At 33.7% G+C, this 26,109-nt stretch overlaps 1 protein-coding gene across 19 annotated transcripts in view; it reads left to right on the top strand.

Moving 5' to 3' along the window:
- Positions 1 to 26,109, top strand: part of Bili (FERM domain-containing protein 8 Bili) — a 1,367,054-nt gene that overhangs the window by 574,953 nt on the left and 765,992 nt on the right. For all 19 annotated transcript variants that reach the window (XM_073956031.1, XM_073956053.1, XM_073956086.1 and 16 more), the window contains one exon: positions 9,700 to 9,836. In XM_073956031.1, coding sequence (XP_073812132.1) covers positions 9,700 to 9,836 — 137 coding nt within the window. The remainder of the gene's footprint in view (positions 1 to 9,699; positions 9,837 to 26,109) is intronic.

Consider the following 26,109-nt stretch of genomic DNA (forward strand, 5'->3'; position numbering starts at 1 on the left):
CAGAGATTTTACGTTTAATAACATCACTATTAGAATAAGTACCTTAAACTTCACTACAGAGGAAACGACGTCCTCCAGGCCGTTACCTGTCCTGTTACAACATTCGCCAAGAAACTACTATACCGAAAAGATACTTTCGTTGCAACTACTAAAGCAACAAGAGAATTGAACATTTAAACTTTGAATTCCAAGCAAGCCTATTTGTAAACATTAGTCTGATATCAACTCTAATCATCCTCTCGATGATAATTATGATAAGACGTAGAAAGATCTATGAATATGACAATTGCTAAAGCAGGTTTTGAAGTTAATAACAAGGCCAGAAAACCAAACATCAGCACCAATTCAAGAGTCACAGCACAGAAGAAAATTTAGACCCTCATAAGAAAAAATCAGCCAGGTAGCCTCTACAACCTGTCGTATTTTTAAGGTATCAATCGGGATGCTGCACTGTGATTTAGCTTGTATGGGAGAGAGCGACAAAAATATTTCTAATTAAGATATCGATCTTAAATTTTTACCGTAAACTCGTAGTGACTAGAAGATAAATTTCCCCAAAAATCGTCAGGCTTGGTCTACTTTTAGGTTTAGACCCCCCTTAACGGTACTTCGTACATAATTTTGTCTATATTTTCAAAGTGAATTCGCTGTAATTTGACATTTTTTGTTCTTTGGTGGTATTAGATATCTTGCGTATGTCCATGGTCGATAGAGGTCCATGTTTTGGTATATCCCCCATATAGACGTACCTCCCGTTTTTTTTATTATTTCACGATTTTGGACATATTTTCCAACTGAATGTGCTGCAATTTGACATTTCGAGTTTATAATCTGTATCAAATATTCTTTCCAAAATTCATCAATATATGTCCACATTTTAGTATTGTTATATATCATGTTAACTCCCAATATTTGGCATATTTAAGTATTTCGCCTAAATTTTCTATAAAAACGCTTGTAAAAATCATGACATTTTATGAATTTTATTCTTGACAAGGATTAATTGGTAACAAATATCATCAATAAGAGGCACGGAATATTCTTACTAGGTGGGTTAACATATGGACCAAGGGCGTACCAGATTATATTAGTTGTAAACAATGTCTTATAGGTCTCAAACAGGGAATATCTGGAAACTATGATGTTTTATGCGATTTTTAGTTCGCGAGGATGGGTTAGCATCTATTACAATAAATACTAGCTAGAGGATATCTCGATTAGAAGAGTTCCCAATTCGACTAAAAATGTACCAGGATATATAAACAGTAAAAAAGACCACACAGGTGGTCCTGCTTGCCAATTTAACCGTTCTGCCTTGTTTTGTTTTCTGTGTGGAGCTAAAATCTACGGCAGGCTTTCCGCATTTTTTACTTTTAACGGCAGATAATTCTTGAAGTGGCATGTATCCTTTAAAAATAATGGTGTCTTTTATATCAAGCCAATTTGCATTTTTTCTATATCCAGATTTTTGAAAACACCCAAAAACCCTATACTAAACATTCACAAAACTCCGAGTATACTCAGTATAACGAAAACTGAATACCGCTCGGCAACTTTCGGCAGACGAGATAATTTTTTTCTAATTCTGGACACTTCCACGAACAGTTAAATAAAAATAACGTGAGGATCCGCGAGGATCTTATAGGTCTCAAACAGGGAATATCTGGAAACTATGATGTTTTATGCGATTTTTAGTTCGCGAGGATGGGTTAGCATCTATTACAATAAATACTAGTTAGAGGATATCTCGATTAGAAGAGTTCCCAATTCGACTAAAAATGTACCAGGATATATAAACAGTAAAAAAGACCACACAGGTGGTCCTGCTTGCCAATTTAACCGTTCTGCCTTGTTTTGTTTTCTGTGTGGAGCTAAAATCTACGGCAGGCTTTCCGCATTTTTTACTTTTAACAGCAGATAATTCTTGAAGTGGCATGTATCCTTTAAAAATAATGGTGTCTTTTATATCAAGCCAATTTGCATTTTTTCTATATCCAGATTTTTGAAAACACCCAAAAACCCTATACTAAACATTCACAAAACTCCGAGTATACTCAGTATAACGAAAACTGAATACCGCTCGGCAACTTTCGGCAGACGAGATAATTTTTTTCTAATTCTGGACACTTCCACGAACAGTTAAATAAAAATAACGTGAGGATCCGCGAGGATGCAAGGTTCTAAAAGTCTATTTCTTTTCACAATATTAAATGAAAAACACTCACGAAAATAATTTTCAAAAGAGATCAATTTTACTACAAAATAAAGATACAACCTTATGAGGTTATCAATTAAAAACAATAACAATACCATTAACTTAAACTTCCATTTCTTACTATAGTAATTTTACACGTTACCTTTTTGTGATATCACTTGTAATTTGTCACTACGTTATTGGAGATTTCAATGTCTCAATTTCTTCAAATGGAAATGCTCACTTCTGTGACTCTGCCTTAGCAAGTACCGTTAGAAGTTGTAAAAAGAAAGCCGGAATACTAAAATTTGATGTGTTTACGATAGATTTGAATCGTTAAAATCATAATTTATAGACATCGATTTTTGTATTTTTGTCGCGGGCTGGGACCACAGCGCGCTGGAACATTCGGAAGGGAGGAGTTAACGTTACACTCTATTAAACAGCAAGAGTTCAACGATTGCGGTAAAATGACAACACACCAAGTAATCTTTTACAATTTCATTTGAAAAAAAAAAATTAAAAAAAATTTTGCGAGCACATCTGTAAATTCTGTTTTCAAATCTTTCCGTTTTCACAAAATTGGCCGATGCGCGCAAAAGTTATAGCGTTTTTATTCTCTTATAAACAAAAAATATTTTAAAATTTCTTATTTGTTGTATTGAGAAAATTAATGCATATATCAGTAACAGCATTTGACATCGACCCATAGATGCACATAATTTCTACAATTTGTTATTATTTGCGCGGAAAATCACAAAAATTAAAACAGAAATCTGGGAGTAGATCTAAATTATACTACCTCAGAGTCCGTATAAACCTCTAAAACGTAAATTTACAAGTAAGAAAGTATCAGTCAGGTGAGCCGACAGAGATATACCCTCAGCCACGTACCCGAAGAAAAAAAGTTAACACAATACTTCTGTAGATTTTTTAGCCGTTGGGAAAATTTTCCAGGATGGAAAGGGTCGCAAAAAACTACACGTTGCAACAAAATTCAGAATGATCCAAGACGAGTGCATTTTTTCCCAACTTTGGGTAGGGTGTACCCGTAGGAGTGATCCGAGGTAGCACATATTCGGACCTAATACAAATCTGTAGGAAATAATTTTTTTTTTTTTTCTTTATTAGTCTATGGATATTTTCCTTACAGACTATATAATTAAAAATGTTGTACTTAATTTTCTGAATTTAAATATATTACAATTTTACTTTTCAATTTACAAAGTTTGAGCTAAATCGATTTCTCTCTTAAAGGGTTATTTTACACATTAGCCAGTTTAGGTGGTGCCGGTAGGATTTTCCTGACCTTTTTGGGTCATTATCTCAGGAAGTATGGACTTGCCCACGAAAAAATTGCAGCGTCTTAACAGGGGCCGCAAGTGCAACCTGCTGCATCACAAATTAATAAGATCAGAGAGGAGTTGTTAAATCAAATCATTGTAACTGAATAAATAGTAATAATGTTCGGTTGTTTGTAATAATGTTTTTTTTAAATGTGCACAGCCCAATAGAAACAACAAACAACAACATGTATCAATAAAAGAAATAATATTTTATGAATAAGGAGAAATAGTACGTTATCTGAATGAAAATGAATTAAAAATATAGGAAATATCAAAGGAAGGTGAAATTCCCTTTAAAAATGTAGAAGAAGCTCTTAATTTTGCAAATGTTCATGGAAATATTTTTTAAATGAGATCAAAAGAAATGTATCCAGAGATTTTACGTTTAATAACATCACTATTAGAATAAGTACCCTAAACTTCACTACAGAGGAAACGACGTCCTCCAGGCCGTTACCTGTCCTGTTACAACATTCGCCAAGAAACTACTATACCGAAAAGATACTTTCGTTGCAACTACTAAAGCAACAAGAGAATTGAACATTTAAACTTTGAATTCCAAGCAAGCCTATTTGTAAACATTAGTCTGATATCAACTCTAATCATCCTCTCGATGATAATTATGATAAGACGTAGAAAGATCTATGAATATGACAATTGCTAAAACAGGTTTTGAAGTTAATAACAAGGCCAGAAAACCAAACATCAGCACCAATTCAAGAGTCACAGCACAGAAGAAAATTTAGACCCTCATAAGAAAAAAACAGCCAGTTAGCCTCTACAACCTGTCGTATTTTTAAGGTATCAATCGGGATGCTGCACTGTGATTTAGCTTGTATGGGAGAGAGCGACAAAAATATTTCTAATTAAGATATCGATCTTAAATTTTTACCGTAAACTCGTAGTGACTAGAAGATAAATTTCCCCAAAAATCGTCAGGCTTGGTCCACTTTTAGGTTTAGACCCCCCTTAACGGTACTTCGTACATAATTTTGTCTATATTTTCAAAGTGAATTCGCTGTAATTTGACATTTTTTGTTCTTTGGTGGTATTAGATATCTTGCGTAGGTCCATGGTCGATAGAGGTCCATGTTTTGGTATATCCCCCATATAGACGTACCTCCCGTTTTTTTATTATTTCACGATTTTGGACATATTTTCCAACTGAATGTGCTGCAATTTGACATTTCGAGTTTATAATCTGTATCAAATATTCTTTCCAAAATTCATCAATATATGTCCACATTTTAGTATTGTTCTATATCATGTTAACTCCCAATATTTGGCATATTTAAGTATTTCGCCTAAATTTTCTATAAAAACGTTTGTAAAAATCATGACATTTTATGAATTTTATTCTTGACAAGGATTAATTGGTAACAAATATCATCAATAAGAGGCACGGAATATTCTTACTAGGTGGGTTAACATATGGACCAAGGGCGTACCAGATTATATTAGTTGTAAACAATGTCTTATAGGTCTCAAACAGGGAATATCTGGAAACTATGATGTTTTATGCGATTTTTAGTTCGCGAGGATGGGTTAGCATCTATTACAATAAATACTAGCTAGAGGATATCTCGATTAGAAGAGTTCCCAATTCGACTAAAAATGTACCAGGATATATAAACAGTAAAAAAGACCACTCAGGTGGTCCTGCTTGCCAATTTAACCGTTCTGCCTTGTTTTGTTTTCTGTGTGGAGCTAAAATCTACGGCAGGCTTTCCGCATTTTTTACTTTTAACGGCAGATAATTCTTGAAGTGGCATGTATCCTTTAAAAATAATGGTGTCTTTTATATCAAGCCAATTTGCATTTTTTCTATATCCAGATTTTTGAAAACACCCAAAAACCCTATACTAAACATTCACAAAACTCCGAGTATACTCAGTATAACGAAAACTGAAAACCGCTCGGCAACTTTCGGCAGACGAGATAATTTTTTTCTAATTCTGGACACTTCCACGAACAGTTAAATAAAAATAACGTGAGGATCCACGAGGATCCAAGGTTCTAAAAGTCTATTTCTTTTCACAAAATTAAATGAAAAACACTCACGAAAATAATTTTCAAAAGAGATCAATTTTACTACAAAATAAAGATACAACCTTATGAGGTTATCAATTAAAAACAATAACAATACCATTAACTTAAACTTCCATTTCTTACTATAGTAATTTTACACGTTACCTTTTTGTGATATCACTTGTAATTTGTCACTACGTTATTGGAGATTTCAATGTCTCAATTTCTTCAAATGGAAATGCTCACTTCTGTGACTCTGCCTTAGCAGTTGTTAGAAGTTGTAAAAAGAAAGCCGGAATACTAAAATTTGATGTGTTTACGATAGATTTGAATCGTTAAAATCATAATTTATAGACATCGATTTTTGAATTTTTTCGCGGGCTGGGACCACAGCGCGCTGGAACATTCGGAAGGGAGGAGTTAACGTTACACTCTATTAAACAGCAAGAGTTCAACGATTGCGGTAAAATGACAACACACCAAGTAATCATTTACAATTTCATTTGAAAAAAAAAAATTAAAAAAAATATTGCGAGCACTCCTGTAAATTCTGTTTTCAAATCTTTCCGTGTTCACAAAATTGGCCGATGCGCGCAAAAGTTATAGCGTTTTTATTCTCTTATAAACAAAAAATATTTTAAAATTTCTTATTTGTTGTATTGAGAAAATTAATGCATATATCAGTAACAGCATTTGACATCGACCATAGATGCACATAATTTCTACAATTTGTTATTATTTGCGCGGAAAATCACAAAAATTAAAACAGAAATCTGGGAGTAGATCTAAATTATACTACCTCAGAGTCCGTATAAACCTCTAAAACGTAAATTTACAAGTAAGAAAGTATCAGTCAGCTGAGCCGACAGAGATATACCCTCAGCCATGTACCCGAAGAAAAAAAGTTAACACAATACTTCTGTAGATTTTTTAGCCGTTGGGAAAATTTTCCAGGATGGAAAGGGTCGCAAAAAACTACACGTTGCAACAAAATTCAGAATGATCCAAGACGAGTGCATTTTTTCCCAACTTTGGGTAGGGTGTACCCGTAGGAGTGATCCGAGGTAGCACATATTCGGACCTAATACAAATCTGTAGGAAATAATTTTTTTTCTTTATTAGTCTATGGATATTTTCCTTACAGACTATATAATTAAAAATGTTGTACTTAATTTTCTGAATTTAAATATATTACAATTTTACTTTTCAATTTACAAAGTTTGAGCTAAATCGATTTCTCTCTTAAAGGGTTATTTTACACATTAGCCAGTTTAGGTGGTGCCGGTAGGATTTTCCTGACCTTTTTGGGTCATTATCTCAGGAAGTATGGACTTGCCCACGAAAAAATTGCAGCGTCTTAACAGGGGCCGCAAGTGCAACCTGCTGCATCACAAATTAATAAGATCAGAGAGGAGTTGTTAAACTATACTATTTTCCAAATTTTGTGTGAGAAGTACCCAAAAGAGTGGACCAATAGGGTCCATATTCGAACCTCATCTATGTCTGGTAGAAATGTCACCATGTGCAAAGTATGCACTAATTCGGTTACTCCCTTCAAGAGTTATCGTGCGGACAATTTTTCCGAACAATTTTGAACTTTTGTGGGGGAGGTACCTAAAGGAGTGGACCGATATGGCCCATCTTCGAACTTAAATCAAATCTGGACAAAATATTTCGATACCCAAAATTTGCACCGAATCGATTGATCCGTTCGAGAGTTATCGTGCGCACCAGCCACACAGACAGACGGACGTACATTGCTAGATCGACTCAAAATTTTCTGAAACGGATATCGTACAAACATACTTGGGGTCTAAAACCATTATTTCGATGAGGCACATTTTTGGTCGTATCAAAGTGTAAATACCCTCTTTAGCCTAAAGGCTGAGGGTATAAAAATACGTACAGCGCGTAAAAAAATATGAAACCAAAATTCTAAACATTGGCTTTATAAATTGCATATTATAGCAGCAATAAAAGAGAAAAAAAAAAACTTATTGTTATAATATTATTCCAAATATATTTTTTGGTTTAATTAGAAAAATTAGAAAAAAATATTTGGGAGTTAACGATCTATTTCGCTAAAATACCATACTGCTAAAATTTCACCAAGAGATATGGTTTAACATCGAGAAAACTTAGTTGCTTACTGTAATATTGAAATTACAATCATTAAAAAATGTGAAAATTAAAAAGCCTGTTATTCGCGAATTAGTTAAAGTCGGATTTTGGATACAGCGAATCAATCTCCTTGATTATACTGCTCAACAAAATTGAAAAAGTTGAATGTTTCAACCGAAATTTTTTTGTTTCTAACTGAAATCGGCGAGTTATTTTCAAATCCGGTCGCGGGTTTTCTCCATCAGCTCTTGTTCTTGAGATATAGCTCAAAATCGTTGTACGAGTTTTACCCAGAATGTCGTCATTTGCGGATACAAACAAATATTTTTTGTGGATTTTTCGACACTAATATATCAAAGAGATGTTGTACGCTAGATACAACATTTTTTTTAAATAATTATGGTGAACATACTTTTACTGAATATTACTGAAAGAACTTAGTTTTCAATATAGAGTGAATATGCATCGATATTCTAATACAATCTTTCTGTATTACCAAGTTTTAACCCACTTAGCGCCGATAATTTTTATGAAAATTATATTTTTGAGATTTTTTAAGCATTTTTTAATAAATAACTTTTTTCTCTAAAACGTATAGTTTTCCTGCAATCGGGCCTTCTTTTAAAAATTCCAAAAACTTTGGAGGGTAATATACGTGTATCCTTACATGCCAATCCCTTGGTTTTTGATTGAGAAAATACTCTTACTATATTCCTAAAAAATCCCTGACTTTATATGATTCTAACATTTTTGATTAAATTTTTATCGCATATTTAAATTTTTCTTCAAAAGTAGAAAATTACAAAAAAGTCGATTTTTTTGAATAGCTTTGGTTTTTGGCCATTTGCTTAGAAATGCGTAGGTTAAATGAAGCGTTATCAGCGTGAAATTACAGATAACAGACAATACTATAACAAAATGCAAAAAAAAAAACCACAAAAATATTCGAAAAAACAGAGTTTTACGTCAATTTTTGCAACCATTTTTTGTGGCGTTTAAACGACCATTGGCTTTATCTGGGTATAATGCTTATACAAATTGGATTTGAATGCAAATGAATGACTAAGTTTACTCCAAACACATGTAGCTAAATATAATAAAACTTAAAATCTTCATATTTTGTATAATTCGGAAAAAATTGAAGTTGAAAACAATTTTGCAGGGGGGTTCTATTCAAGTGAGCGGCAGTGTTTGTAAATTTTTTTTAAAGAAAATTGCGGTTTAGTTCTCGTATTTGTCAAAATATATTTTTGATGATTTTCCTTTTCCAAGGTATCAATATCCGCGGTTTTAATGGATGGATTCGATTTGCAGAAGTGCTCATTAGATCCGTCGCGTAAAAAACTGTATTCACGCGGGGTTCAAAGGAAATTGAATAACACTTGTAAATTTTAAACGCCAAAAATAGTTTTTTTATTTTAATTCACGCATCAAATTTTGGCCTTTAGACTCCTATTGCTAGGATACTCTAAGGCGCACACTCATGAGATACACATACATTAAACGACGTAAAATCAGGAGTTTTATAATCGAATTATGAGTTTGGAAAATTATTATTGCGGGTCCGGATTATTAAAACAATTAAAAAACCCGAAATTTCGGCTTCAAAATATCAACTTCAATTTTAGGTGGATGCAGTGGATATATCGAAAAATCATACACCAGTATCATGTTCCCCATAGAGTATTCTGTCATTCTTTCTTTGAGTTCCATGAAATGGAAGGTTAAGCCAGAAATCGGTAGGAAACATAAAAAACTTGATGGCTTCAACCTATTTTTACCATTTTTCGAAATTAATTTTAATGGTCGACATTATCGGATCCCTCCTAAAACACTTAATTTTAAAGAATTTCAGACGTAATATAAAGAATATGTTAACAATTCGCGAAATGAATGGGTGAAACTTGGATTCTTTTTTGGTTTTTACCATATATATGTATTTATAATATTTAGAGCAATCGTTTGATATACAAAAATTAAAATCGCATCTTTTAATAAACTTATTTATAGGTCCAACTTCAAATAACATGCCGAATACATCCTCTAGTGCAGAACAATGTAATGCTTTGGTGTTAAATTACTCAACGAAAGTAGTTTATACAAACAGTCTAAAACCTTCAACTCTGATTTCAAGATCATTACATAACGTAAGTATTTTATTTTACAATTCATTGTAATTAGTTTTCCAAAAACAAAAACACATTGCATAGTTTTCTGACAAATGGCCACATACGCTCTCTTGCTCGAAATATAATTTAGTGGACTTACTAGCTGCTTCGTTTGCGAAATATCCAAATGAATATAAAGGAGGATAATAAAATAGTCGAGCAAATAAAGCTACGCCCGTTCGTATTTACAAGTTTTACAAAATGTAAAATTCAGTTATGTTACGAGTACTTACGACATATTGTTCATATCTGTGGGTTTCAAATAGAACTACGTAAAACCCAGAAAACTTATTATTCTGAATTATTGTTGTTTGCCAAAATTCCGTTTTTCAAAAATGTGGGCCGCTCTTGAAACAATGATGCGTAATAATACTTATCTCCACGTTTGTTTTAAACAAGGGCCGAACTTGTTATACCCGCCACCACGAGTTGTATTGAACTAAAATTAAACAATTATGTAGTTTCCTTTTGTTTATGACGAAGAAATTTCAGCTATTTCGGTGGAATATTGAATCTACAACATTCAAACTACCGACAATCGGGAGGTACCATTCTATGGGGGCAATATGAAGGTGTAGACCTTTACCTACAAATTTCAGGTGGAACGTTTGTGCCCCAAACGAAGACTAAATAACAAATTTCAGGTATTTCGGAGGAATATTGCGGCCACAACCTTCAATATACCGAAAATCGGGAGGTACCTTTCTATGGCGGCTATGTAAGGGCGTAGAGCTTTACGGACAAATTTAGAGAGAAAAAGTTGAATACCCCTAACGAAGACTAAATACTGAACTTCTGCCATTTTTATGGATTATTGTGGCCATAACCCTGAAAATATCGAAAGTCGGGAGGAACTTATCTTTGGGGGCTATATTAAGGCGTGGACCTATTAAGAGGTCCCGCACAAATCACTTTTAATTTTTATTATATTTGAAATAAAGTTATAGATAATATAACAAAACGTTTTGGGGGCTATGTGAAGGCGTGGACCTATTCCGACAAATTTCTAGGGAAATGTTTTATATCCCAATTGAATGGTTGGTTGGTTTACGTGGTGGCTATAACCTTCATAACCTCAATTAGTATGTTAAATATAGCGTTTTGAAAAAACCACCACTCGGGTAGAGACTATTATTCCGTAATTATATCCAGCCTGATGAATTGAGAAACCTCAGAAGGTCTCCCAGGCCCACTTCGGTTGTCTTAGCAAGATCGTGTAGGTCGTCCTAGAATTTTGAATCGATGGATTTGTGCAGTACAAAAGCAGAGGGATGTTCAACCGTTTCCTCCTCTTTTTTGTTTCCGCAGCTACGACAGTATTCATTGTGAGGAATATGTAGGCGCTTTGCATGGTTACAAATGGCCCACTGACCGGTTAGCACCGCAATTAGTCTTGCCAGGATCCGTGGATTTTGGCTAATCAAAAACTTTGTGGGTTTGACGTTTTAATGTGACCATGTAGATTTTGATATTTCACAAGTTTCAGTCTTGTCCCATCTGATTTCTGCTTGTGAAGGATAGTATTTGAAGATATCCCCTTTAACAACTCCCATTGGTGTTGCGACTGACGCCTTTGGCAGTTCGTTAGAGGCAGATCCCGCTCCAGGTAGTTCGTCTGCTTTTTCGTTACCAACAAGACCCTTATGACCTGGAATCCAAGTCAGAACTACTCTGGTCAGGCACCCTAGCTTAGCAAGTCCTTCTTAACATTCTTTCAACAACTTTGATGTGAAAATGTTTGAATTTAATACCAGCAGCACATTGGTGAGTGGAGCTTTAGAAGTACACTTCACCCCGGTTATTTACCTCTCTGCTTAACTGCCTTTTCCGTTTAATTGCCTCATAATCTAAATCCCCAAAAGTTTTTCATATAAATGAGTTCAAACTGTCCTGGTTAATTACTTTTCTATAAGTACCCAATTCTGATATTTGCCCGTCAAATATTTTCCCAAACACAACATTTATTAATACTTTTCTTGGTTTATTACCCGCAATGGTATATTTCTGAGACAATCGATTGTGATAAAGATGTCCAGTGTTATGTTATGGTGTTATGATCTCAGATGAATAAATTTATTGTTATAAGTCTTCTTTTGTTATAATTTGGATTTACCGAACATATTTATAGCGTTCCGGTTAACTTTATTTTAAAAGTGATGATTGAATTTCAAGGAGGCATTAACTTTCAATGTAAAAATTATTTTTTTAATGCCTCCAAATTGGTTTATTTTGCGTTTTCGAATCCATAGTAAAAGATAGTAAAAGAAACACATATAAAAATGGCCTATAGACTTATTTTATTTTTTGACTTATTGTTTTCTAATTGTTGTAATTTTTTGTAAGGTTGAGATGAGATTTTTGTAACTACCCACATGGGGTAGATATGCGAGATTTTCGTAACTGCCTTTCCCGTATAACTACCCCAATTTTTTGGAATTTTATGAAAGGTAGTTAACCGGGGTGCAGTGTATATTACAAGCTTCCTTTATAGCCAGTATCTCCCCCTGAATAAAACTGCATTCTTCAGATAGCTTTGTGGAATATGATATGTTTGCTTTTCGGAGTAAACACCAGAGCCGACACCACAGTTCATCTTAGAGCCGTCAGTGTACACCTTGACATCGCACCCCATCAGTGGTGTTCCGTTATTCCATTCTTTTCTGCTTGTAAATTTATCTTTAAAAGACTGCTCAAAAGTTACTGCTGGTGTTTAGTTTCAAAACAATTTGGGCAAAATCCCAACAACAAGAATAAAAAAAAATACTCTTTTCTCTGTCTCCGAACGATTTCGACTTTTAATTAACAAAATGTTCTTTTTATTAATAATATCAATCAACAATTCAAATCGTATTTTGTTAAAGTAATTTAAATCGAATTTAATATTTTCAACGAATACGACGCGCCTTCGTACAACAAGAATTCAACTTTATAATATATTTAATATATATAGCGCACGAAAAAAACTCGAACTTGTCATTAATAGTTCCAACAACACCACAAAGCACAGCAAGTGACATCTTATATGGTGTTGTCATACAGAAAAAATGTATTCTTCGTCAAGGGTTACCAGATCGGTTCCGCCGCCCGCTCATCCGAAATTAACGGCGTTTCACGAACGTGAACATCCCGGCCCAGTTTAGTCTCTTGGAATCACAAGTTTTGAAAAGACTCGAACAAAAAAAGAAAGAAAATAAATTAAAACAAATGATGTCGACAGGATTACCACGATTGATCAAATTAAGTGTTTTTGAATGAACGTGCAGGGAAACCGCTCTGACAGAACTTAGAAATTCCGGTGAAAAGGACGTCATAGCAAGATGCACTCAATTCTACACTGAAGCGCAGGCCATATATAACCTGTGGCATTGAAGACAGCATCCCAACATCGCGGCTTTTTTGGTGAGTCAGTAAATATTTAATTCTCCCAAAAAAACGAAAACATTTTGTATTTCTGCGACTGGTAAATTTTATGTTCGCACCAACACCACAAAAATAAAAACAATAACATCAGCTGACGTTAACGTTAACGATTATAAAACGATAACAATCCGAAATTTTATCAATTATACGAAAATAGTGTTGCCAACTAAGCACAATTCCGATATCTTTTAATTATTTGAAATTCAACATGCAACGTACTCCACCTTCAAAATCAGCTGCTGCCCAGCAAAAAATTGATGCTCAATCTTCCAAACGTAACTGAATAGACATGTCTCCAGGCATTGGCACGGAAAAACCAGCCCTTTCGCAAATGGAACTCGTACATCTCATCAGTACCACGATTAACACCAATTTGGATGAAAAAGTTAAAAACCCTATCAGCAAAGGAATACATCTAAGAGATAAAACTTAAAATAAACTCAATAAGCTCGGAAATAAATCACTTAGAGCGGAAAATCAAGGGTTGAAAGATGACCTACAAAATGTACGTCGTGAGTGCGAAGAAAACAAAAGAGACTTAATGTGGATGCATGAACATATAAGAAGCGCTAAGGTCTTCATCAGAGGTCTTAACTGTTCAAATGAACCGACAACGGAAGTAAACAAAATAATATAAGAAAAATTAGAACTTTCAATAAAAGCAAGATGAGCGTTGTAGTAGAAGTCGCATCAAGCCAAGAATCTGATGATGTCATCCGAAACGGTAGAAAGCTAGTTGGTTCTAATATATACATAGTACGAGATCTTGTTCCTTCAAAACAGCAATTAAAAAGGGTTTATGTATGTTTATTATGACCGTCTTGTAATTATTGTTGCTTTGATACGTATATTTGTATACCGGGCTGTTTCGGTCAGATGTATATGAGATAAATAAAAGTAATGTATTTCATTTTTACTCTACGTTTCGTTAGTTTGATTCCAACTTCGTCAGGAGTCTTTATTGAAAAAAAAAACATTAATTTTAGTTCCAAATCATATTTAGAGTTTCTTAGTTTAAAGTTTTACTTACAATTAATTTCTCTTACATAGTCGTGGAATTATTCTTAATTATAAAAAACTGGACTTCACAACACAAATTTTTGTATAAATAAAAATAATAATCATAAACATAAATAAAAATAAAAATATTGCAGCAAAGCCTTAAACAAAATCACAGAACCGTCCTTTTCAAAATATTGCAACCGAGTATTGATGTTTGTTATTGTCTTTATCTTCTTTTGTATTCATAGATTCATACATTCTCTCTTGTGTCCTCAAACTCTCAAGAGTATATATTTTATTTTCGTTTGTCTCTTTATCGAGTATATTTACATTTTTAAAATCTGCTACATGGCCCCACTGTTTGGTATGTTGGGAGAAAACGGTATTTTCTTTGCATTTCTTTATGCCGTCTTCATGTTCATTTAGTCTAACACTCAGCCTTCTCTTCGTCTCCTCTTCTCTGCCGATGCATGGTATTTCATAAACGACATTGCATTGTTCTAATTTGTCTATTTTCGTTTTTCGGGAGAATACAGTGTGGAGTAAGTGGTTTGACTTATAAGCTACTGATATGTTGTTGTCATTTATTATGGTTGCTAAAATGTTGTTGTCGGTCAATCTGGGAATATGCGGTACACTCATAAAAGTTCGTTCATTGTTGTGTTGAGTAATAATTTATCATTCGTCCGGATGCTGTGGGCTTTGTATACCAATTTGTTATTACATTCGTATCATCTCTTATTATTTTCATGTCCAAGTAAGGTATTTGATTATTTTCTTCCATTTCCACCGTGAATTTAATTTTTTGTGATATGAATTTAATAGTCGCATAGTTATATCTAAATGCTTTTTATCTAGAATGGCAAATATGTCATCGACATACTTGCAGATAAATTTGAATTCAATGCCATTTTCTTTGAGTTCTGTGCTTATGTTATCTAGCAATGTGTCCAATACAATGTACGCTATTGTTGGCGATAGGGGGTTGCCCATTGGCATACCATACGTTTCATGGTAAATTTTATCTTCATACTTAAAATAGTTATAATCTATTAGGCAGAATTGTAAAAGTCCAAGGAATCTTCACTTCGGAATCGTCGCGTGTTGTTGCAATGTTTCCCATTTGTCCAGAACAGGGACGTACGCAGGATTTCATTTCATTAAAAATTTTGTATAGCGTTACATAAAGCTATTTTAAAGGGTTTTTAGTTGATTTTATATGAAATATTGACACAAAGAATATAATTTCAATAGAGAGAGTTTACAATATTATAGATATAACTTTGAAATTTGGAACAGATTAAAATGAAGCATATCATAATACGTAGTCCCCATACAAAAGTTCCGCCCGGTATTTTGAAGTTTTTAACCCAATTCTCCAACAGAATTGACGCAATAACTAGAAAATCTTTCAAATGAATATTACACATGTAGGTTTACGTCTTGGTGTATCCAAGAATTTTTAACCGCAGCAGCTCTTATTTGGTATTTTCGATTCTATTTCAAAAATTTACAGTATTTCTTATTGTTCAAAGTGCATATCCATATATCACACTTTAACTTAAGTCCCATTAAAAAAGTTTTGTGTTGCTTTTGCCTTATTAAGTTATCAATTGGGCACATTTTTACCGCGAAGACTGACACTGATAAGAAGATCTATCTAAAAAACCTATTAATGTTATTTGTATACCATTAATTAATTGAAATAAATAACTCCAAAAAAAGAATAACTCGAATCCCCGAGTGCAGATTAGACTTGTACCGAACATTTCCAATCAAACAATGCCAGCTATTGTAAGAAAATAATAGTCTCTTATGTCATAAAAACACGAAAACTTTACTATTTTACCAGAAGTTATAGTCCATGCAAGCCAACTAAAAAATTCAGAAAATTACATTTATGGTCTGTTCCAATACTGCAAGAATCTACTCATTTTCAGTAGTAAAAATGTGTAGATTCTTGCAGGTTCTGGAACAGGCATTTAGAACAGAAAACATTTTTATCAGGAGTCGGGCGATACCAACTACGATTCATATACTCCGAATTCTACACGCAGTACTGTTTGAGACTACGAAACCCACATTCGGGCTCGGCAAACTTTTAGCTAAGTCCTGACAAAATAGGTTAAGTCAAAAAACTCCATTTGATATCCCAATGGTTGTTCCGCCTTATTTCTTCTTTAATTATACGATTAGATGTTTATGACTCGATGGCATTTAAAACTTAACAAGGACTATGACCAAAGATTATGCACTTCTGTTGGCACCAACTTATGAAAAATCATAACTTGTGTTGTTTGTTTTGTTTAAAAAAGTATCAGTAGGGTTTGCCGACGTAGATATACCCTCAGCCTGTTTGTGTTCAGACAGATTGAATTTGGGCTTCATAACCAATATCTCTGTCCTAAAAATTGTGTAGTCAGGGAGTTTCAGGATTTCATTGTCTTTTTAGGACGTATACACTTTCCGACAAAAATATCGAAACATTTGGGTATAAAACTTCACGATTGTTAGCATTGCCAATAAATGTTTATGTTGTGGTCATAAATTTGACTTCGATAAGTGCGAAAAAGTTTTGCACTTTTATGGAGGAGATACCTGCAAGAATGGTCCATATTGGAATTGGAACTAATTTTGGAAGTCATTCCTTTTTATAGTTATCATGTCAATTGGTCAGTTGGTCATGGTAAGATTTAGAGCTTTTGAACCCTTATGTCAGGAAGCATCGACTTACCCACGAAAAATAGAATATCGCTGTAAACAAGACTGCAAGGAGTAGCATTGGCAAAAATGTCAAATGAATTCTCGAACACTTATTTTGAAATTTTGTGAGGGAAGTATTCGAAGATGTTGTCCCATATAGACCCTTGATATACATATGTACGTCCGGAAGTAATTTTAGGATGTTCAAAGTTTCGGTGAAATCGGATATTGAAATTTTGTATGGGAGGTACCTGAAGGAGTGAACCGATATAATCCTAATCTATGTCTCTACGAAATCGATTTGGACCTTCGACAGTTATTGTGCGCATCATTTTAGAGAATCATTTTGTAGACTTGTGGGAAAAAATGAGTGTACCGATATGACTTAAAGTTCGGTTGATCCGTTCGAGAGTTATCATGCGCTCCAGCCAGACAGACGAAAGAACTGGGCTAAATCGACACCGAATTATTTGAAGCGGATTTTGTCGAAACATATGAGAAGTCAAAGGCCATTATTTCGATGAGTTACATTTTTATCGTTAGCCTAAAGCCCGAAATTACAGAAGATTTTAATACCATTTAACCAATGATTGAGCATTCATTTTGTTTGCGGTTGTTTTCAGCTACAACTTTGTTAATGATAGGAAAACATTCAGGTGGGTATGCTACTTAAAGCAGATATTAGCACTTTATGACGCACAACAATAAATTTTTCTCCATTAAATAAAAAATAAGAAATTAAGGCAGTAAAACAATTTTCTTATTGGTTTTAGAGACATACTCCACGGAAAACACTTGATATATCGTACATTTTGTCCAGTAAACATGTCATTTCATGCACTTCCAATCCGCAGAATACTAAACTCGTAATTTTTTGTATACAGAATGAGTTTATAGCCTCAAGAACTTTATATTCATTACAGAATTCCACGACCCTTTATTATTTGGTAATGAAATTACATGAGAAAAAGAAGTAATACGTGTGCGGTTCGGAAACTTCTTAGCCTATCAATGAAAGAGAATAGTTAGTTTTTCAAAAATATTTTTATTTTTCAATATAATCTCCTGAAACTTCAATACACTTAGTCCAACGCTTTTCTAGCAATTCTATCCCTTGATTAAAATAGTTTTCCTCAAGGTCTTCAAAATAGTGGTTTACAACTGTAATTGCATCTTCATTTGAGGTAAAACGCTTGCCAGCAAGGATTTTTTTTTTAGATTTGGGAACAAGTAAAAGTCACTGGGAGCTAAATCATAATAATAGGTGGGTGGTCAAGCAACTCGTACTTTAATTCGTTGATTTTAGCCATTGTTAAAACACTCTTGTGCGCTGGTGCGTTGTCTTGATGAAAAATTATTTTTTTGTGTTGTAAGCCAGGACGTTTTTCACGAATTTTTACATTTAATTGATCCAAAAGGTTGCAATAGTACTCTGAATTTATTGTTTTACCCTTTTGCAGATAGTCAATCAATAAAATACCGTTGAAGTCCCAAAAAACCGTTGCCATAACCTTACCGGCCGATTGAATTGTTTTTGCTTTCTTTGGGGCACTTCCTCCAACTTCAGTGGATCCATGTCTCATCAACAGTTATGAAACGACGCTTAAAATCCATTTTATTACGCTTAAAACGATCCAAACAAGCTTGAGAAATGTTCATTCTTATGCGTTTTTGATCGACTGTTAACAAATGCGGCACCCATCTTGCAGAAAGCTTTTTCATCTGTAGTTCTTCATGCAAAATTAAATGGACTCGATCACTTGAGATGTCCATGATATTAGCAATTTCACGCACTTTTATTCGTATCATGCACTTTGGCTACAATTTCTGTTTTTGTTGCTGTTTTTGGACGTCCACTACGTGGTTCATCTTCAATGCTTGTACGACCACGTTTAAATTCAGCAACCCAATTTTTTAATGTTGCATATGAAGGAGCACTTTCACCTAACACATTCACCATATCATTATGAATTTCTTGTCCCGAAAAACCTTTTTTATGTAAATATTTAATGACAGCACGCATTTCCAATTTTTCCATTGTAAAAAAATTGCGGATGCGTCTTTTTTGAACACCTGTTTCTATATGAAGGAGTTGCCAGATTGAAACAAAATTTAACATGTGTTCATATCAGAGATGGAAGTTTCCAAAACACGTAACTTTTTTCTGTTTATACCTAGGCTAAGAAGTTTCCGAACTGCCCTCGTACAGATTTCATTGGAAGTTTTCTCGAAAAGAGTATTCAAACACAAAAATTTTAAATATTTCTTAGACAAATTATTCATAAAGTACATTTTTAGTACATGACATGGAGAACAATCTAAGTTTTCATTTGAAAATTCCAATAGTAAAAATTATTTTAGTGAAAAAACATAATAATTTCTTAAAGTAGCTCAAAAAATTTTAGTCGATCAAACCATTTCCAGAATGTTCTTAATGGCTAAATGAATAGGTATATTGGTGAACAATGATACCACGTCAAAAGAAACGAGAATGTCATATTCATCCAAATTTATATCGTTTAACTTTTCTTTCAATTGCATTGAGTTCTTTACATTTAAATATGGTGAGATTAGGTGTCTCAAAGTTTTCCAATGTATCTGGAGAGGTTGTAGCAGGGTAATTTGTTGAGGATGAAATTGGTCTGAGTTGTAAAACTTTTTTATGAATCTTCGGCAGGCCATGTAATTCATATGCTTCAGCGGCATTGCTCATTAGTCTAAACTTTTCAATTTTTGAGATGTGATTATCCTTATGTAAATCAGATACCACGTTGTTGTTTGTTTTTGTAGTTTTGGGGTTGGGCCTATTCTAGTGATTTTATATGTTACTTTGTCGTCTAAAAGCGCATTCATTTTTTCTTTGTATTCATCCTTATATAATATTACTGTTTTGTTGCCTTTGTCGGCCGTAGTTATCGTTATTTGGTCCTTATGTATTTTTAAGAATTTTCTAGTTTCCTCGTAAACTGCAATTATGTATTTATCTCTTTCATTGTTGGAAATGCTCCTCTTGTAGTTTGAAATTCTCCTTGCTATCTTTGATCTTGCTTCATCTTTTTCTCGATCGTCTTTTAATTTTTGTACCCACTGTTTAAAATCAGCTTTTAAATGAATAGCGGCAAAATTTGTTCGTGTTATTGGAATCGTGAATTTCCTTCCCATAGAAAGTAGCCATTTGTTCTCCAAAGTAAATTTTATATTGGTATAGTTTATGAACCAATCATCGTTATATTTTAAACATAGTTTCTCGATTTTTTTTCTTTTCTTAATTGTTTTAGTTTGGATGAATGTGCCAATCTGGTTGCTCTTTTTATATGCTTGTATCTCTTCCATTGATCTTTTTTTGAAAATTTTTAGTTCTGTTTCGCACTGTGTATTCTATATTTCTCTTTCAAGTTTCTCAATTGTTTGTTTGGCTGCATTGATATTACTGTGTGTTTCACTAATCTCTATATTTATTAACTTACATAGCAATTTATATTCGACGTTCTCTGCAGTTTCTATTGCTTTTGTTGTTGTACAAAAATTAGTATATGTGGTGTTGAGTGTTTTATATGTGATGGAGTGATACCTAATCTCCTACATTCTTGTAGGAAGATTTTCAATATGCCTAAAAAGAAAAATAATGACAATTAGTAAGCAGCATAGACTTACAGTAAGAGATGAAAGAATAAGAGTCAAAGATAAGTAGTTCTACTGGAACAGAGACCGGAAACTAATTTCTGGAAAGAACGAACGAAGAATTTGAATTATATTATATACCAGCTATAAAATAAAACTCCTACGGGCGAGGGATCGGGGGAATAATATTTGGAATCAATAAAACAATTACAAGTATTGGTTTAAAGCATCGTGTTTTAAAATATGAAAACGTACAAGTCTATAAATTTTTCTCTCACATGGGACTGTTATTCACTATAATCCCTCAATATTGGAGACCCGCTAAATGGACAACCGATTACGGACATATATGCAAACTACATACTTGAAGAAAACAATATTGTCAATCCCATTCTAATCGGAGACCTTAACGCAAGGATTGGAGAAATAACACAGGAATTAAGTGAAGTATACCGACAGTAATTTTTAAAGGGATTGGACATCAGAAAATGTAAGGACAAACACACAAATAAAAATGGCAAAGAACTAATAGAGTCGTGTACAAACAACAACATTTTAATTCTTAATGGAAGAAGAAAAGGAGACGAAGACGGAAATCTAACCTTCATAAAACAATGGGTGAAGCGGTAAATGATATCTGAGCTGTATCACAAGAAATTCTAAATCTTGTGGACGAAGTCTCAGTATCAGACGCCACATGGTCGGATCACCTACCGATTAAGCTATGTATAAATCTACAAATGGAAAATACTTCCAACAAGAGCCTAAACTTAGTACCTAAACTTATATGGAAAAATAATAAGATAGACAGCTATCGGGCAGAACTCCAAAAAACCTAGATAAATCTCTAAGCAGAATTAATGATCTAACCTTATATGATCTTGGGGACACTATAAAAGCGTCCATAAAACCAAAAAACAAAAATCCAACTTTTACCCCGAAGCAGCCTTGGTACAATTTCGAATGCGAAAATGTGCTGAAGCAAATGTTTTTACTATTAAAGACGCACCACAGAAATTACACATCTGAGTCCAGAAGAGAGTATTTAGATTCTTTAAAAATTTACAAAGATATCTGCAAAGACAGTAAGGAGGAACATAACAAAAAATTATTAGCCACAAAAAATCATATGAGAGATTCAAGCAGTGGTGGAAAGCGGTGAGAGAAATTAGAAACCAAATCTTCAAAATCAGTTCAACCATATGCTCAGAAACTTTCAAAACGTATTTTATTAAACCCTGAGCAAAATGAGCAGTACATAAGTTACGCTCCGTTCTACAATATAGATCCTATACTGGACAGTGAAATCAGTTTAGGAGAACTGAAAAGTATCTTTAATAAGGTAAAGATGAACAAAGCGCCAGAAGAGGATAGGATCGCGTATGAGCACATTGTCCACGCCGCAGAAGATTTCCATAAACAATTAGTAAAGCGATATAATACAATTTTGGATACTGGTATCATAGATAACGCCTTTATCAAAACAGTTATATTCCCAACCTTAAAAAAAGGAGATATGTCCGAGCCGTCACACTACAGAGGAATTGCCTTTATGAACTGTATGGCTAAAATAATGATGGGAATTCAAAACGAAAGACTCTGTAATTGGGTAGAACAAAAACAAGTTCTAACCGAATACCAGGCAGGATTCAGAAAAGGTTACCCGACTGCAGACAATGTGTACAATTTAGCATCTATTGTAAGTCTAAAGAGTCACGAAGGTAGAAAAGTATACGCGTTCTATGTGGACTCACATATATAAGCTTTTACAAATCGTTGTATTCTGCAAGTTCCTTAACCCCATAGAAAATATTTACAACAACACTGAATATTCAGTTTGTCAGATTATTTCCAGACCAACTCAGGAGTTAACAAGGATGTCTCTTATCGACTATTCTATTCTCGCTCTACATTAACGACATACATGAACACCTACAAGGCGGTGTAACCATTAATAATGTGAAAATACGGTTACTGTTAAATGCTGACGACATAGTAGTACTGGCGGAAGATATATCGACCCTGCAATCTATGACATTAAACCTTGGAAAATACTGTCGTACGAGTACTTGGAATCTAACAGTTAACATGTCTAAGTAGTAGTATTTAGAAAAGGCGGCCGACTAAGCAGAAGCGAGAAATGGTCATACAATGGAAGCAAAATAAAAATCGCAAATGAATATAAATATCTGGGCGTTACCTTCCTGAATTTGAATGGAAACTTTTTACAATAAACATTATAAACAACGAAAAGCTACATATATTCCATGAAAATTTTAGGTTGAAATTTCAAAGCCAAACTAGAATATACAAATGTTTAGATTTTTCGCGGGGAGAATTTTATGTCACCGATTCTTTTACCTGTGACCAAATTACATGGATTTTTAAAGCAAGGTCTGGAATGATCCATCTGAACGCTACAAGATTCAACGCAGGCGGCAGCGAAAGAAAATGCACGTTGTGTAATCAAAATCAAGATGAAACATTATTTCATTTCTTGGGAGAATGTTCAGAAATTCTAATTCCTTTTTTTACAATACAAAAATAACAAATAAGCGATTTATAATTGTACTAAATAAATCATTGTAAATAAAGAAATCTTATTATTATTACGATTACCAAACGAAAATTAACCTGGTACGGCAATAGAATAACTTGGCAGCTTATCAGTCAAATGCGGCAAAACTAAGCCATAAACTCCAATTGTAATATTATGAAGATGAGAAGATTTTAAAACGAGTTTGTATTGCTTCACCGATGATTGAGCAGAGGCATTGTTTAATCCTGATAACCTGGCATTGATCTTTTCAACTGACAAGTTTAGTTTTCGCTGCAACCTCTCCGAAATTAAAGTTGCTTCAGACTCAGAGTCGATCAATGCTCTAGCCGAAGATATAACACCGTTAACGTCAATGTTAACAATAGCTGTTCCCAATAAAACATGGCTACTAGTTTTGGCAAAACCATTCTGTATCCTCGCCTGTTAACTGGTACTTGGCCTAACATCCACATCATTATTGGAATCCAAATTCGACAATGATTCCCGATGCAACATTGTGTGATGCTGTGAATAGCATTTGAAACAATTGGAGTTACTCGGTCATTCCTTCAATAAATGATTATTGCCAAAACATCTTATACATAAACTGTTCTTTTTAACGGCTCTAAGCATCTGTTTCTGGTTCATTTTTAAAAATGGTGGACAATTTTTCACGATATGGTGTGATAGTGTGGACGTCAGAGCGGATGGATTTAAAAACGTCTGTGATAATTCTTCCAGTTGAACGGCGCACAATGGTTCAGGAATCGATTTTCCTGGCCAAAAATCAAAATTTTGTTTTGTCAAAGATATTTAATTTCTATATGGGATTCGATAGTAAACATATTGAAACTAAGGCAACCCAAAAATTAGGCCCAAATATTGGAAGTTGTGGGCGTGGCGTGCCCCTAAAGACGAGCATTTTCCCAATTTTTGGGAAATACGTCATTTTTGCAAATTTCCGGAGAAAGACGAAGCTATTTCTCTGAAACTTTAACAGTCATTGTGTTCATTGTTTTTTGTAAGGTAGGTAGGATTGCGGCCTTTAAAAATCGTTTTAGTAAATTACCGTAGCGTTTACACAACATGATATATTTTATTTTTCTTCGGGTACTAAATTTTATGAAATTCCAAATTTAGTGGACTAGAACTTTTGTGGAACAACATGGAACAAAGTTCTGTTTTCACAGAAAGATGTCCGAAAGTCTCCTCTTTCAGCCCATATATACTTTTGTACCCGTCCCTTTCCGACCGTTTAACCCTTTTTTCAATTTATTAAAATTACATGTGTAAAAATATGTGTTTTTCTACACCGTTTCCATATGAATTACAGTTTTTTGACACAAATTACAACTTTTTTGAGTATGTGAGTTTTTATACGAGTTATATAAGTTTTATTAAAACCCAAAGAGAATTTTTTTAATTTTTGAAAAAAAAAATAAATTTTTTTTTGTAAAATTTTTTTTTAAAAATTTTTGAAAAATTTTTTTTTCGACATTTTTTCGATTTTTTTTAGTTTTTTTTTGGTAATTATTTTGTTTATTTGTTGGTGTTTGACCATCTTTAATACATACGAAGATATAAAAACCACAAAAACACTCATATTTTGATGAAAAATAGTTAAAAAAACTCAAAAGTTTAACTTCGACCTTGAATTTCATCTGAAAGCTGATTGTGTTATCTGTCTAACAAAAAGAGGATTATGAATATCCGTTCAAAAGTTACAGAATTTTGACCAGGAAAAAACGATTCTGAACCACTGTGCGGCGCAGACGATGTAGGCTTCTCTACATTGCCTAAACAGTGCTGACGCTTCCGTTTCTTCATCTGTTTCGTTACACTCAACGCACAACTGTTCATAAGCCGCCCGAACTTTCTGCCGAAACACCCTGTATTCTATCTTCCGAAGTTTTATGGTGAACATTGTGTAATTACTAGGTAGAATGGCATTATAGTCCTTCTCAAAATCGAGGAATAGTTCAAAGTTTCCAATTTCCCACAAAAAAGAACATGAAACTTTTTTGAACGATTTGAAAAGGCAACTATTTCAAATGAAATAAATTTTATTTCCGCAAAACGTCTTTGCAAATCACAAAATTGCCTAGAAACCAGGAAATCCAACAGCCTTCTCTTTCTCTTTCTTTCAAATGTCCTCTTCTATTGTACTTATAGAAATCAAAAGGCACCAACAAACCAAAAAAAAAGAGTTTTAAAAAATAACGAACTCGAAAAAAAAAACTTCTGAAAGAGCTCCACAACACACATATTTATTATAAGTCCCTTTTCAATATGTCAACATATGAAGAGCGGAAAATCTCGGCAAATATTTATCCACAAAAATCAACAGAGTTTTATACTGCACAAGAACAATTGAATGTGGGTGAAATAATCTATTATTTATTTTAAAAAATGCAATTGAAACTATTACTATTAATGAGTGGTGCTGTAGTAGTATATTACAAGCTTTATAGACAGTATCTCCGCCTGAAAAACACTGCAGTGGATGCAGATATGTTTGCTTTTCGGAGTAAACACCAGAGCCGGCACCACAGTTCATCTTTGAGCCTTCAGTGTATACCTTGATGTCGTCCCCCGTCAGTGGTGTTCCGTTATTCCATTCTTTTCTGCTTGTAAATTTAACTTTAAAAGGCTGTTCAAAAATTACTGCAGGTGTTTACTTTCAAAACAATTCGGGCAAAATACCAACAACCAAAATAGAGCGGCTACAGCGGAGCACAATGGGAGACAACCTAAATGGAAAAAAGAAACACACCAAAAAAATGAGAATAAAAAAGATAAAAAAACTCTTTTTTCTGTCTCCGAACGATTTCGACTTTTAATTAACAAAATGTTCTTTTTATTAATAATATCAATCAACAATTTCAATGGTATTTTGTTAAAGTAATTTAAATCGAATTTAATATTTTCAACGAATACGACGCGCCTTCGTACAACAAGAATTCAACT

The sequence above is a fragment of the Musca autumnalis genome, unplaced genomic scaffold, assembly GCF_047663935.1.
Source record: "Musca autumnalis isolate F117 unplaced genomic scaffold, ASM4766393v1 scaffold_1, whole genome shotgun sequence".
Classification (NCBI taxonomy): Eukaryota; Metazoa; Arthropoda; class Insecta; order Diptera; family Muscidae; genus Musca; species Musca autumnalis.